The sequence below is a fragment of the Myotis myotis genome, unplaced genomic scaffold, assembly GCF_014108235.1.
Source record: "Myotis myotis isolate mMyoMyo1 unplaced genomic scaffold, mMyoMyo1.p scaffold_m19_p_2, whole genome shotgun sequence".
In the NCBI taxonomy this organism is placed as follows: Eukaryota; Metazoa; Chordata; class Mammalia; order Chiroptera; family Vespertilionidae; genus Myotis; species Myotis myotis.
The window spans coordinates 195,856,310-195,872,400 of NW_023416324.1; the positions used below are offsets into that span (position 1 = coordinate 195,856,310).

General features: G+C 36.0%; 1 protein-coding gene across 2 annotated transcripts in view; it reads right to left on the reverse strand.

Annotated features, from left to right (window-relative positions):
* LOC118676762 (nuclear mitotic apparatus protein 1-like) overlaps positions 1 to 16,091 on the reverse strand; it is a 58,544-nt gene that overhangs the window by 8,926 nt on the left and 33,527 nt on the right. Inside the window, exons 4-5 of one of the 2 annotated variants that reach the window (XM_036351197.1) lie at positions 3,741 to 3,860; positions 2,379 to 2,481 (exon numbers count right to left, since the gene is read on the reverse strand). In XM_036351197.1, the coding sequence (XP_036207090.1) occupies positions 2,379 to 2,481; positions 3,741 to 3,860 (223 nt within the window). The remainder of the gene's footprint in view (positions 1 to 2,378; positions 2,482 to 3,740; positions 3,861 to 16,091) is intronic. The other variant, XM_036351198.1, reaches the window with a different exon arrangement.

A 16,091-nucleotide genomic window follows, 5' to 3' on the forward strand; every position in this document is an offset into this window, starting at 1 on the left:
GTGATATTCTTAATTATCTCTGTGAAATATGAGGCAAGACACAGAGCTACTGAGAAGATGCATAGCACCGGGAAGTCTAAACAGAACAGTGAGGATTTAGAATAGTATTGGAGGGCCTGGTGTTTAACAATCTGTGCATTAGAATGAAGACTGAGGGCTTTAAGGATAACTAAATGAACAGAGGTAAAAGGAGTTGAAGTATAGTAAACTCCTCTAGGCAGAAACATCCTCTATGTAGAAACATTCTCTATGGAGAAGCATCTTCTACAACCTATACACACACACACACACACGCACACACACACATACGCACACACACACACACATGCACACACATACTAAAACTAATAAGTGGGTTCATCAAAATCACATGCATACATGATCCACATGCAAAAATCATTTTTATGGCTGCATAACAGCAATCAATCCCCCGCCAAATTTAAGAAAACAATACCTTTCATAACCAGATGAAAGAGAACAAAACACCTAGAATAAATTTAGTAAAAGGAGTGCAGGCTTGTATATTAAAAGTAAAACATTTCTCAGAGAACTAAAGATCTCAATAGAAAGACATACCATGTTCATGAATTAAGATTCAATATTTTTAAGATGAAAATTAAATTGATCATCAGAATCAATGCTATACCTATCAAAATCTTAGCATGCTACTTTGCTAGAATGAATAAGCTGATCCTAAAATGTACATGGAAGTGCAAGGGACCCATAATAGCCAAAACAATCTTAAAAACAAAGAAATTTGGAGGACTTATATTTCTTGATTTCAAAATTTACTAAAAACTACAGTATTCAAGAGAGTATGGTACTGACATAAGAACAGACATATAGATTAATGGAATAGAATAGAGCCCAGAAATAATTCCCTACATTTATAGTGCATTTATTTTAGGTAAAGGCACCAAGACAATTCAATAGGGAAAGAACAGACTTTTAAACAAATGATGCTGGGACAATTGAACATCCACATAAAAAAAGATGAATTTAGATCCTTGCCATACATTAGTCATAAAACTTAAGAGCTAAACTATAGAAGTGTCAGAAGAAACTACAGGAGAAAATCTTTGTGACCTTTGGTTAGTCAGAGTTCTTAGATACATTATCAAAAGCATAACCCATTAAAGAAAACATTGATACATTTTATTTTATTAAAAATAACAACTTTTGCTCATCAAAATAGACTGTTACAAAAATGAAAACATGAATAGGCTGGGAGAAAATATTTGTAAATCATACTTCAAATAAAGGACTTCACCCAAAACATAAAGAACTCTTACAATCCTATAATAAGAAAACAGACCATTGACAAACTAGGCAAATTATTTTAATGGATATTTCACCAAATCAATATGCAAATGGTTAATAAGCACAAGAAAAGGTGCTCACCATCACTGGTCATTTGGGAAACACAAACCAAAGCTGCAATGAAATATCATGTCACACCCACTAGGATGGCTATAATAAAAAAGACAGACAATAGACGTGTTGGCAAGAATTCAGAGGAACTATAATCCTCGTTCCTTGTGGGACTATAAACTGGTGCAGCCACATGGAAAATAGCTTGGCAGTTTCTTAGAAAGCTAAATTTAAATTTACTGTATAATTCAGTAATGCCACACTTAGGGATTGACCCAAAAGAAATAAAACATACATCCAAAGACTTGTACAGTAGCGTTATTCCTAAGTGTCAAGTGGGAAGAACCCAAAAGTCCACCAACTGGTAAATGGGTGAGTAAAATGTGGTATATCCACACAATGGAAACTATTAAAACAATAAAAACAGAAACAAAGTGCTGATGCATGATACAACATGAATAACTCACAAAAACATGGTGATAGAAGCCTGATGTAGAAGACCACATATGATATAATTCCACATATCTGACATGTCCCGAAAAGTGCGAATTTATAGAAACAGGAAGAAGGTTGCCAAGCCTGGTGGTAAGACCAGAGATTAAATGCAAATGGCATGAAGATCTCTGTGGGTTGCACAACTCAGTAAGTTTACTAAAAATCATTGCATTGCCACTTAAAATGTGTGTATTTTATAGTATGCAATTAGGTCTCAATAAAGCTGCTTTTTAAAAAGTCAAGTGATTTAACTATGGGATTAAGACAAGAAACAAAAAAGCCAAAAAATAGTTGGGAAAAATCAGAGAAAAATACTGGAAACCTTAATGAGGCTGAAGAGTTGACTTGAAAGTAAGAGAGCTATGAGGAGAGATTTTTGGGAATTGGCATGAAAAATTTCAAAGATGACAGAGTCTAAATAGATTTGCAAATAAGAAAAATGATAAGTACTTTATATTTCAAACAATTTTTGAAAGATTAATATGAATCTTTTAAAAGTAAATATAGGTAACTTAGAAGACTTGTGCCAAAGCTATTGTAGAAGCCAAGCTTGAATACTGATCATCCTGATGAAAATGGCGAGTTGGGTTCAACTGCTGGCTCAATACCAGATTTCTAGGAAACAGCAGAGAAGACAAAAATGGTCACCTGTTTTGTGAGTAGACTCATTTATTTTTTCAAAGATTATTTATTGAGCATCATGCATGTGCAAGGCATTTATGAAAGGTAAATATAGCCAGCAGGTTATCACCAGGTGGTGTATAAAAGATTATTAGCCCAGCCCTGGCTGGTGTGGCTTGGTTGGTTGGAGTGTCGTCCCCTACACAAAAAGGTGGTGGGTTTGATTCCCAATCAGGGCACATACCCAGGTTGCAGGTTCAATCGGGGCACATGCAGGAGGCAACCAATCAATATTTCTCTCTCACATGGATGTTTCTCTCTGTCTCTCCCCGTTACTCTCTCTAAAATCAATTTTTAAAAAAATTATTAGCCCCCCACTTTAAGCAATAAAAAAATTAAAAAAACATAGATGTTGTATTATAGAATAGAACACCTGAAACCTATGTAATTTTATTAACCAATGTCACTCCAATAAATTCAATTAAAAATAAATAAATAAATAAAAATAAAAAGTCAAAAAAAATTATTAGCCCCCCAAATTTTTGAAAATAGAACAATGTTTCTGGCAATAAGTAGTAGATGAGAAAAAAAGAAAAAGAAACTAATGTTTAAAACATTCATCCAGCATATTTTTAGTCATCCTGACCCTGTGTCCATTTGTAATGTTCACTTAACTTACTTTCCTTTTCTAAGAGCTAAAAAGTTACTCGATTTAAAAATTCATTCTTTCTAATATTCTCTCTATATTAAATTCCCTTTTAGAGTTAGAAAAGAAAATGTACTTTAGAACATTGGATTTTAACTTTAGGTATCATAAACCTCCAAAGACTATATACAAGCAGAATTAATGCCATTTATGTTGAAGATTTCTAAATTTAGCATTTTCATTGCTAAATTTAGAAAGTTTCACTATTCTATTATTTTTTTTTATGCCCGGAAATAAAACACACCAAGAAATACTGGTCAAAGGGAAAATGTATTATTTAATGTGTTTTCAATCTGAAAGTCAAGGCAAAATAAGAACTTAAATTGCCTGACTTAAATTTTATTGGTAAAACTATTCAGTTGTGATCATGGTAAAAAAAAAACAAAAAAAAAAAACCACCAAAAACCAAGTGAAGTTATTTCAATTTTTTTCAACCACACCGAATATAGAAACTAAACTACCACATTGTGTTTGAATGTTTATAAAGTTAGTATTAAATGTATCTTTTCAACCTTTATAATTTTCAATTAAGTAAAGATAATCTTACCTGAAGACCTGTGATTGTCTCTGTTTAATATTTAACTCATGTTGTAAATGATTCAGCTCTTTCTGTAGTCTTTGAATTTCATTTTGCTGATTTTTTAACTGCATGCTTCCAGCTTGGATTCTAAAATATAGACAAACAACATCTATTACAAGCCTAAGTATTTCCTCATGCATACTTTCTTAAATTAATATTTAAATACACTTTAAATAAAAATAAATAAAAGAAGAAAACTGTGCATCTCTATATATACTTAATGAGTGCATAGAAAAAGTATGGAGACACACATATCAAACAGCCATTACCCCTGAGGAGGACAGTAAAACTGATGGGCAGTGGACAGGCAAAGAACACTCAAGGGAGTTATAACTTTTCCTCTCTATCTTTTGTACTGTTTGAATTTTTACAATGAACACGTATTTTTACTTGAAATAGGAAGTTAAATGTAACCAAAGGAATATAAACCTATTTTTATTCAAGTAAGATATAGATAACTTAAAATGTCAATTATTAAATTAAAAGTTATAAGAAAAAAGTGATCCTTGACCTTTACCCCAATTCCCACTGCCCAAACCAACTACTTTCAACTTCCTATTTATATTTACTTCTATAATTAAATACTATGCTTGTACTGTTATTAATATTTCACTTTAGGTATTATCTAGTAAATTGCAATTTAGTTAAGATATGGTTCTGCTACATATAACTGAGACCTGAATATGATGGCTTAAGATACAAGAGTGTATTATCTTGCATAAAACCAATGTACTAGTAGCCAGTCTAATGTTAATATGGTAGCTTTATAGTGCCATCAAGGCCTCAGGATCCTTCCAACTCTCTGTTCTACATCTTTGGTGCATGTATTTTATTTTTATAGACCATGATAATGGCAGAAATTCCATCAATTACTTTCCCATCCCAGACCACTGGAAGAGAATAATGGCTCACTCCGTGTCTTTTAAGATTTCTGGAAGCACCATTAAATACTTCTGCTAAACTTAGACACATGGCAATACCTAACTGCAAATGAAGCTGGGAAATGTAGTTTTAACTGGGAAGATTAGTCCCCAAATATATATCCACAGTTCTATTACTAAGGAGCAAGGGAGAATGAATATTAGGGTAGGCAGCCAGCAGTCACTACCACAATCCTAATGAAAGTTGACCTTCCTACACATATCTACACGCCTACACTCCTGTACATACACATGCAGCATTCCTCTCCTCATCCTCCCAATACAGATCAATCTTTTATTCAGTAATTACATTATTCTTCACTAATGAGCCACATGTTATGCCATGATCACATTTCTTTTCTTGTACATGTTTTGTTGCCCCCTGGATTAAAGACCATCTCCTTTTCTTCTTTCTCAGTTCTCTGTGTGCCTACCACTGATACTTCTTGTGAATCTGACAGGTCTGATTCTCTTCTCTCAGTACCTTGACAGCCACTAGATAATCCTTCCATATCATTTCTTTTCCAGAAGACAGCCTTCCTAGAGCTCTCCATTCCCCTGCTCTAGTCTGGGTTATGCTCTGGTTTGACTATGCAACTGTCATCAGAGGACTCCACTCCCGTATCATTTCAGGGACTCTTTCATGTGAGATCTGCATTCTGGTTCAAAAGTCTTCCTTCTTGGTTTACTCCTTTGAAGTGGAATAAGCCCTCCAGGATCGTTTTGTGCACTGGGAGATACATTTGAGAACTTGAGTAGCTGAAATTGTCTTTCTTTTATCTTAGACTGGACACTTTGGCTGGATTTAGAATTACAAATGAGAAAAATATTCTTCAATATAAAATCAGGGTACAGTTCTACTGTTTCCTAACTTCCACTGCTGCTTCTGAGAAGGCCAGTGACGTTTTAATTCTTGCTGCTCTGAATGATACATGGAAGGCCCTCCATACTCCACATCTACCTCGATTCAGAAGCTTTGAAATCTTTCTCTTTTACTTTGTATTGTAAATTTGATCACAATATATCCTCATGTTAGTCTTTTGCTATCCTCACCGTGCTGGGCACATGGTATTTGCTTTGAAAACTGATGTTCTTTAGTTCCAAGAATTTTCTGCTAGGAGGTATAATTCCCTCTTCCTCCATTTTCTCTGTTTTCTTTTTGGAACATTTTTCTTTTGTTTTGGATGTGAGATCTCTTGGAAATATCTTCAGATTTTCTTAACCTTTCTTTATCATCTTACCAATTTTGACATTTTGTTCCACTTTCATTATTTTCCATCCTGCCTAAAAATTTTAATTTCAGCTATCATATTTTAATTACAATTCTTAGTAAGGTAAGGTTGCCATTTTACTACCCCTTGTTCTTATTTTGTGAGTACAATTTCTTGCCTTTTTGAATATACAGTATATCAAGTAGAGTGTATTTTTAAAGTTTTCTGCAGCTCACCACATTGTTTTTTTTCCTTTGTTTTGCTTTTGTCTTTCATATCTAAGGCTTCCCTTAAAAACATGAAGATCCTTACTCAAATGAAAGACTTAAACCCATAAAACTCCTAGAAGAAAAAATAGACAGTAAACTCTGACATTTCTCTTAGCAATATTTTTTTCTGATATATCACAAACAAAAGAAGAACTAAACAAATGGAACTACGTCAAACTAAAAAGTCTTGCACAGTAAAGGAAACCATCAACAAAATGAAAAGATGACCTAGTAAATGGGAGAAGATATTCACCAGTGATAAGGGGTTAATATTCAAAATTTATAAAGAATTAATACCATTCAACATCCAAAAAACAAACAATCCAATTTAGAAATGGGCAGAGGACCTGAACAGACACTTCTCCAAGGAGGACATACAATGGCCAATAGACATATGAAAATATGCTCAATATCACTAATCCTCAGAGAAATGAAAACTAAAACCACGAGACAGCACCTCACACCTGTCAGAATGGCTATCATTTATAAATCAACAAACAAGTGTTGATGAGGATGTGGAGGGAAAAAAAACCCTTGTACACTGTTGGTGGGAATGCAGATTTGTGCAGCCACTGTGCAAAACAGAATGGAGGTTCCTTAAAAAGTTTAAAATGGAACTGCCTTACAACCCAGCAATTCCACTTCAGGATATATATTCAAAGAAACCAAACAAATTAATTTGAAAAAATATATGCACCCCTATGTTCATTGCAGCATTATTTACAGTAGCCAATATATGGGAGTAACCCAAGTGCCCACCAATAGACAAGTGGATTTGAAAAAGTGGTGGTACATGCATGAAATGGAATTATTACTTGGTCACACAAAAAAGAAATTTTACCATTTGCGACAACATGGATGAGCCTAGAAGATATTATGCTAAGTGAAATAAGTCAGAGACAGAAAGACAAATACTATATGAACAAAGTTAACGAACAAACAAATTAAAACAGACTCATAGACACAGAGAACAGATTGATAGTTGCCAGAGGGGAGACGGCCAGGTGAAAAAAAGTAAAGACATTAAGAAGCCCAAATTGGTAAGTTACAAAATAGTCACAGGGATGTGAAGCACAGCATAGAAAATATAGTCAATAGTATTGTAATAGCTATGTAATAGCCAGGTGGGTACTTGAACTATCAGAGGATCACTTTGCAAATTATATGGTTGTCCAACCACTATGCTGTAGAGCTGAAACTAATATAAAATAATATTTAATGTCAACTGTAACTGAAAATGAAATTTTAAAGAATCAAAATAAAATTATAACTGTAGAAAAAAGTCTGAAGATCTTTTGTTGTCTATTCATATTTATGAATGAAGCATTTAAAGGACAATTTATCCAGTTTCTATAAGGAATGTATAAAATCAAAGTTTAGGAAAATATATACAAGACAGATGCTTTAAAATAATTAAATGTATATTAATATTAATAATAGCAAAACATTAAATGGGTCAACCCTTTCACTTTCATAAAATTTCCAATCCACCAAGAAAAATAATAATCATGAACTTTTGTATACCAAAACATACTTCAAAATATGTAAAGAAAAGTCCAATAAAAACAAATAATGATATATTAACACATTTCTCACAGAAATGGACAATGACATGAAAAACAGTTAAAGATATTGAGGATTTGAATAACCTGATTAACAAGCTTGATGTAGGGATATAACTGGAACATATATCTAATAATAATTTTTTTCTAAACAGATAATCATAAAAATTGATAATGTAATCAGCCACAATTGAAATTTTAATATGTTCTCAAAAAGAAAAAATATACATGTCCACATTCATTGCCCACAACAAAATTACATGAACATTTTAAAACAAAAAGGTAGTAAAAATCTATATACATGGAAACTGAAACATATATCTAATGAACTTTGGGCCAAAGAGGAAATAAAAATGGAGATCATAAACTATTAAGCAACAAATGATAATGAAAACACTATATATTAAAGTATTCAGAGGAAAACATACCTTTAAATGCATTTATTTTTTAAAAATGAATGGATATTCTGAATGTCATGATCCAGGAGAAAGGTACAAATGGCAAAAACAATGCATGTTCAGAAGCAAGGCCACCCCAGTAGCAATGAGCATATCCACTGTCCACATCTTGGTTTCTAAATACCATTCTCCAATCAGAGAACCCAAGCCATAATTAGTGTCATTATAGGGTTGGCATGGGAAAAATTTAAGATGAACCTAGAACATTTTATGGTGCCAGGAAGTAAGGAAGAGCCCAAGGGAACACAGGGACATGTTGAAAGGATATAAGTGTCACCTGAGAGGGCTACTAATGGCCCAAACTGGAACAATTGCACAACAAAATAAATAACTGTAGCATTGGATTATAACCCACAAAATAAAAGTGAATGAGTTTATATGGGTAGTAATAAATAACTAAATAGATAAATAAATGAAAGAGAAGGAACTGCCCTTTCTCACAGAGAAATTCCAATTAATAAATGTAGAAGAAATGAAAAAGAAAACCATCATTAGAAGAGCAAGTAATAACTAATGCAGGCAAAATCTACTGATATTTGCTTAAAAAGTGGATGAAAGTTTGAGGAGAAACAGAATATTTGAATATTCTCAAAGTATCTACCTCAAGATATTTATTAATTGAAAGGAGAAAAATAATAACAGTGGAAGAACCTGGCAAACACCACCTTAGACAAGTGATCCAGGTTAAAATCACCTGTAATAACACATACTGGCATCACCATCACATACATTCTGATATGCTACACTGAGAAGGGCACATCACTTCTCTGGCGTTCTCACCAAAAATGAATAATATCACTATGAGTAAACAACAGGCAAACCTGAATTAAGGGGCATTCCACAGAATAACTGACCAGTACTTCTCAAAAGCCTCAGGTCCTGAAAACAAAGAAAAAGTGAGGAACTGTCACAGATCAAAGATGACTAAGAAGATAGGAGCTCTAAAAGCAATGTATGACACCAGGTTGAATCCCAGACTGTAAAAAGAAATGCTAATGGCAAAATCAAAAGAAGTATGTAGTTTAGTTGATAGTATTCTACTAGTTTTAATATTTTAGTATTTACAATTGCACCATAATTATGTAAGGTGTTAACATTAGGGGAAGCTGAGACTATGGAAACTCTCTGTGCTATTTTTGTAACTTTCTATAAGTCTAAAATTATCCTATATAATAAAACCCTAATATGCAAATTGTTGAATGTTGGAATGACTGGTCGCTATGAACTGACCACCAGGGGACAGACGCTCAACATAGGAGCTGCCCCCTGGGGGTCAGTGTGCTCCCACAGGGGGAGCGCCACTCAGCCAGAAGCCGGGCTTACGGCCGGGAAGTGCAGCGGCAGCGGTGGCGGGAGTCTCCACAGCAGCACGAAGGAGCAGCCAGCTGAGCAGTAGGAAGCAGCAGGCAGGCGGGCGGTAAAGAATGAGGGGCTCCGTACTGCGAGAGGGCACAGGCCAGGCTGAGCGGAACCCCCACCCCCCAGTGCACGAATTTTGTGCACCAGGCCTCTAGTTTTAAAATAAAAAGTTAAAAAAAACACTTGTACATATTCAATAAATGATATGTACATGTAAAATGTATCTGTAGTATAAATCGTGGTGTAAAAAAGGTCGGTATATTTTTAAATTTGGAAGCTATGCAATATTTTAATAGCAAAAATAAAAGGAAACAACCTTCATTAATACTGCAGTGACATTTAAAAATTCCAAAGATCCCTGAGTGGGAGGCTTCCCAACTCCTAATTCCCTCCTCGGAGGTAAGAGTTCCTTCCCGAAGTGCAGGGGAATGTGCTCCTGGGAGCAGCCCTGCAGGGCCTGTGCCTCTGCCCACCTGCTGGTGGGATCTCATTGTGCTGGGTCCCAAAGCTCAAGAAGAAATAACCTGGCCTCAAGGCTCGGTGGCCTCTCTGGGTCTCACCTGGACTGGGTTTAGGCCGGCAGCCTGTGAGGGAGAAGGAAGCAGGGACACAGAGGGTCAAAGGAGCCAGCGGGGAGTTTTCTAAGCCCCCAGACGGCTGACAGCCCCCAGAGCAGCTCTCTGGGAGGATGTCTCACCCTTCACTGCCACCAGCACCCACCCACAAACTCCACCTGAGTCAGGCCCCCCCTTGCCTATTCCTGCTACCAGAGGAGAGGGAAGGGGCTTCCTTCCCATTTCCCAGGTGAGGGGTCCTGAACAGCCCAAGCAGCTCCACCCCTTGCACCTGTGAACCTTGAGAAGGAATATATCTACCAAGAAGGACTCCCCATGGTTAACTGGGCTCAAGTTTATAACCAGAGTCTAACAGCCATTGCTGACAGAGGTCTGCACTGCAGGGAAAAGCCATACCCTGAGCTTTCAGTCTCCTGCCTCCTGAGTCAACCCTTATCAGGGAGTTCCCAGTTTCCGCTTTCTACTGAGACTTGCCATCCAATCAGAACTGCGCAACTATAGCCTTATTTGCATCTCTACCAGCTACACAGAACTGCTCCATAAGGACAATTCAGAACTGCACAACTTGGACCAATCAGAACTGTACAAATGTAGATGCTTCATTTCCACTTGGGGATCTGGGCAGGGAAATTCCCCCATAAAAGGCAGCCTTCCCTCTGTCTTGGTGGAGTGCACTTTCAGTTTCCACCTGAGGCTGTGCTTCCTGGGTTTACAAACTGTTCAGCTGAATAAAATCTCTCCCACCCCCCTAAATAAATAAATAAATAAATAAATAAATAAATAAATAAATAAATAAAAATAAATAAATAAAAATTCCCAAAGAATCTTTTTGACAAGATATCACATGCTCTTCATTTAATCATTCAAAGAGAATAAGGAAAAGTAATGTACTGGTATTTATTCAAAATTCAACTTATTGCCTGCCATACTCCAAGAAAATTATCAAATATTTTTCAACTACCAATTATTAAATCATATAAAAATATAACCATCAAAATATTCTTACAGTTAAGAACCCTACATTACTTTGGGCCAATTATTTCTGCTATTAGTATTTTCTAGGATTTCTATTAAAATCCTGCACTGCCATTAGGAAATGTAATGTTAATATTTTTCTTGTTAAAGATCAGCAAGGCCAAACCAAAAGATCCATGAAGGGAGCTGCTAAACAGTGTTTTCTCATAACAATAACCTGGCACATTGTCAAATCGACAGAGTCCGGTGTATCTCATCTTCAGTTGTCCATCATGGCCTTCAAGAGCCATGGACAAAAATTACAGCTTGGGAAGTTCTTCCTCATGCCATTCCTCCACCAGGGTCTGGAAGACAGAAACTACATTATTTCTTTCAGATTTCTCTCCTCTCTAAAATATAGAACCTGAAATCTCCCCTGACAGCAAAGGCATAACTGGGAATCCAGAGCCCCTGAAGACAGAGACTCCCCTATATATTCTGACCTTACAAGGCTCCAGTTTCCCACAAAGGGCTCTATTGAGAAACAGACGCCAGCTAAGGAAGATGTCTTCAAAGTTTTTGGATGGCTCCTCCACTGCAAACAGGAAGCAATCATTAGTAGGCCCGAGGCACTTCAAACAAGCTGACCGTCAAACCAGGCTAAATCTTAGCAATAATTCTCTCCACTCAGAGTCTCATCTGAGTCATGCATTGATTCATTCATCAAAGAACTTCAGTTACTACCAAAAGCTGGTTGGTGGGTCAACCAACACTAAAGGTAAGCACTGCAGGCATGCACAGAATTTGAGTACAGGGGTCTCAGTCAAGGAAGATGAATGGTAAAGGATGAGTTAATGTCAGTGGGAAACAGAGGAAGGCATAACAAGCAAGGTATTCTAGAAGAGCATTAGCCAAAGCACAGAAGCTTGAGAGAAGATGGCATTTTTCTGTTTAATTCTCAATGGTTCATGCAAAGTGACAAGAAATGAAGGCAAATGGGATTGTGTTGAGCCATGTTAAGTATTTGCACCTTTTCCCTCAGTGCTATGGAGCCCTGGAGGATTTGAAGTAGAAACCAGATTTGCATTTTAGGAAGATTGCTCCGCCAGAAATTACCTAAGAAACTTCCACCAAGACTTAGGCCCAGGAACATTTGTGTCCCTGAGACCTCCCTCTCCCATCAGTCTGTTGCTCCATTTATGGATGCTTTCATTGATTGAGAACATCAATTATCTCCCCTCCGTACTGCAGTGCTTATTCTATCTCACAGCTATGGCCATGACTTCCCCGCTTGGTGACTCAACCTCTCGCCTCTCTTCTTCTGTCTTCCCCCCTGCTTGTTAGGACCAATTCTGACTTCAGGCCCAAGTTCAATAAGCCCCTGACCAACTCTCTGCACCAATTCATTCTTGTTGATTTTTTTACTCTCCTTTAATAAATAGGCTTATGTCTTTTTAAAAAAAAAAAAAAATCTTGTATTCTAGTGGTAACCCCACCTGAGATTAGATCCTTAATATTCTCTTTCTAGGCTGGGACCACAGCCTTGCAATTCAGCTTCTCTGTCACTAACTGAGTGATTAGACTTTTGTATGCTCCAACATGAGCTCTGCTATCCGTTGAGGTAAATGATTAGTGCTTTGCCTTAACTTTTCTTGTTAAAGACTTTCCCAGACATATCAACCCTCTTGAAATTTCAAAAGATGTGTGTATGGGTGGGGGTGGTAGTAAAAGACTATACTCATACAGAACATAAGGCTGAGGCTGTTTTCTTTAGCATCTGTCCTAGCCAATAGATGGGTATAATTCTAGGTTCCAGCCCCTTCCAGTAAGCAATGTACTTGTCATAAGAAATCAAGCCATTTCAGTTGAGTTCAAGGAGGTGGTGAGTAAATTTATTCTAACAATTCTCTGATGATAACCTGGTTCCTCAAATTGATCATCACTGACATCTAATCTTATATTGCATGCCATAAAGCAATCACCTTTTGCTTCTGTCTTAATAATCCTTTAAGACTTTCCTTCCTTTATCTAGATTAAAAAAGATTCATAAATCTTTCAATTTTTCTATTTTTAGAAACTAAACAGTTTTGGGACTGTCTTGTAGTATTTATAATTTATTAAGTATAGAATTGTGTAACCCCCAAAGATAAATGCACATACTTTTTGCTTACCCTTAAGTAATCTTGGGTTGTACTCCCAAAACGAAAATTTTCCTGGAGTGTAGTAGTGTAAGCAAACACAAAGTTGCTTATCTAGCGTCCCATAAATACTTCAGTCCTCTTTGTTAAAAAGAAGCATTGCTTTTAGAAAATAACTACCCATATCTAGGGTTGCTGCCTCTTTTCCCAACTACCCATCTGTCAAAGTCATGCTGATCATGCTGAACTCAGTTAACGGAGAGAAGCCTCAGAGCTGTCTGGGAAAAGGAAGGCTATACTACAGTCCTGTTGATTCCAAATATACAACAGAGAATTTCTGATAGGACGAAAGGTGGAACTAAATTTTGTCTACATTATGTCTGATGAAAATATTAATATCTGTTTACAAGCATCAGAAAAAAATGCTTAAGTACGAATTATTTGTATTTAAACATAATTAAAAATTATAATATTAGCTTTAGGAGTTTATTAAAGCAAATTCATTAAGTATTAAACCACACAGTGCTCTGTTGTCCTTTTTTATTAATTATATGTACTTAAATGAATTAAAACAGCATTTATAAAATATTCTATCACTTAGATATTTACTCATTTAGATTGCTCTTGGGAAACAATGCTGAATTGTGAGGTCATACTGCATATATTGGGTCAATTATGTTTTAACGTCTCAGATTTTACTTATCTTTATTTCGGCATTTAAATAAATAAATTAGGCCAGCAGGCAATTTTATATGTTAGCATTTCATTGATATTACAATGTTATTTTTCAAGATCATGTTTTCCCACAGTTAAGAAAACTTTTGTAACAATGGTAACAACAAAAATAATAATGAACTCTGCTGAGCATTTACCAAGTGACAGACACTGCGTTTAATAATTTAGATGAGCTGTCATATCTAAACATCACAAAATCCCTATGATGTAGATCAATTGTCAGCCCCATTTGACAGATGAGGGGATGGAGAAGCAGAGAGCTAAGCAAGCTGATTGAGGCCATGCAAACAGCAAGTGACAGAGCTGGGATTTGAACCCAGGCAGCCTGACTATTGTCCTGCTACTAATGTGCAGTTGACTGTACTTTGCTCTGCCTTTGTACTTTTGATTCTTTCTTTTCACATAATTTCAGAAGATGAATTTTTATTTGCATTTTGTACTTTGAATTCTGCCTTGATTAAATTGATACTTAACAGGGATTGACAGGAATTGAGGAGTGTGGAATGGCATTACAAAGAAAGGGAATGGAGCAGCAGTTAGAAACCACAAATGTATGCACTGAAGAAAAGGTAAGCACAAGATTAACTTTATGCCTATTTCCAAATATTTGTGTGTGCTTTTTAGCATCCCCTCGCAAACCTCAGAGGTTCACAGAGGGAAAGAGTTCAGTGGTAATTCTCACGAACCTTTGTTTTCATGGGCTTAAAATGTTTTCACAGTCAGCCCCAGTTAGTCTCTGTCTTTCAGCATGGTAAGAATTTGGCATGCTGCTCCTTCCCTCCAGAGAGAGCAACCCGAATGCTTGCCAGAGCACTTAATATTCTAGCTTCCACAGCAAATCGCTTTCATCTCCTTCTAACTGCCTCCAAACTGACTTCAGATTCAGGCAAAACAGAGAAAGGCACTGAAGAACAGAAAGAAGCACAGGGGTGAATGTCGTTGCTATTTCTTTTCCACTGAGATAAACAAAACATGCTTATAATTATGTGACACATAATTTTTATAGTATAATTCTTGCTGTCAACCCTAGAAAGCTCTCTAGTTGTCTTCCCTTCCACCTTAGCATTGAATACCAGGCCGGTATTACGGTGTAAATGAGGTACTAAATGATTGGCTTTAACTCATGGGCAATTTTGAGTTTTATTTCATTAGCCAACTTTTATTTTTCCTTTAAAAGAGGATAGAAAATGGAGAAAATTATAATTTAATCTTCTAGATATAAAGATATGAGTGAGTAAAATATCTGGCCAAAGAAAACATTAATAAAGAAGTCTATGACTTTGTATTTACAAGAAAATAAACTTTCTTTTTCAGAAAATAAGAGCTATAAGGTTATGCAAACAATTTATCAAAGGCATAAATGTAACATGCTATGTATTTCAACTCATATTCTGATTACTTTTCATTAAATTAAAAAAAAGAAAAGGAAAGGAAAACAGGCTTGTGTTTGGAATGTGATGATGTGACACTGGTGAGAAAGACCTAGAACACTGTTTATCCAGACTTTATCGTCTGACACAGAAGAACCATGGTGACACATATTCCCAAAAATGTTGCTTTTAACAGACACAACACAAAATAAAGACAGGCTAAAAGCAAAAGGTTGGAAGAGAAATAAACGTAAGCAAAAGAAAAGGGGCAGCAGACAGCACGTTTAATTAGTTATCTCTTTCCCCAGATTAGCAGCCCCCAATTATGCTGGACACTCTTAGTAAGCATTTCAATCCTTTTATTTTTGTTTCTTTCTGTGCTTCTCCAAAATCTTCTGGCTTAATACCAGAGAAAGCCACTAGCTTAATTTTACAAAATTATTTATTTTGCAAAAATGAAATTACTAACAAAAGGATAAGTCTCCAACCTATGTATGGCTCTGTAAGCGAGTGCTGTGGATTTGGCATTAGTTCTGCTTCCAGGCTTGAGTCTTAAATATTTTCTGCTATTAGAACCGGTCATAAATACTGTCATCTCTCCCAACCGTACATTTGCATTTTAACAGAAGTGTTGATCAACTGTTTTGTCTTACTTTATTTTCATTTTCCTTATCTCAATCCTCTTTCCGCTCCTAACTTCTTTGACCATCTCTTACGCAATCACAGTCAACTGGATAGTTTCATCAGACACAGCGAAAAGCTACGTG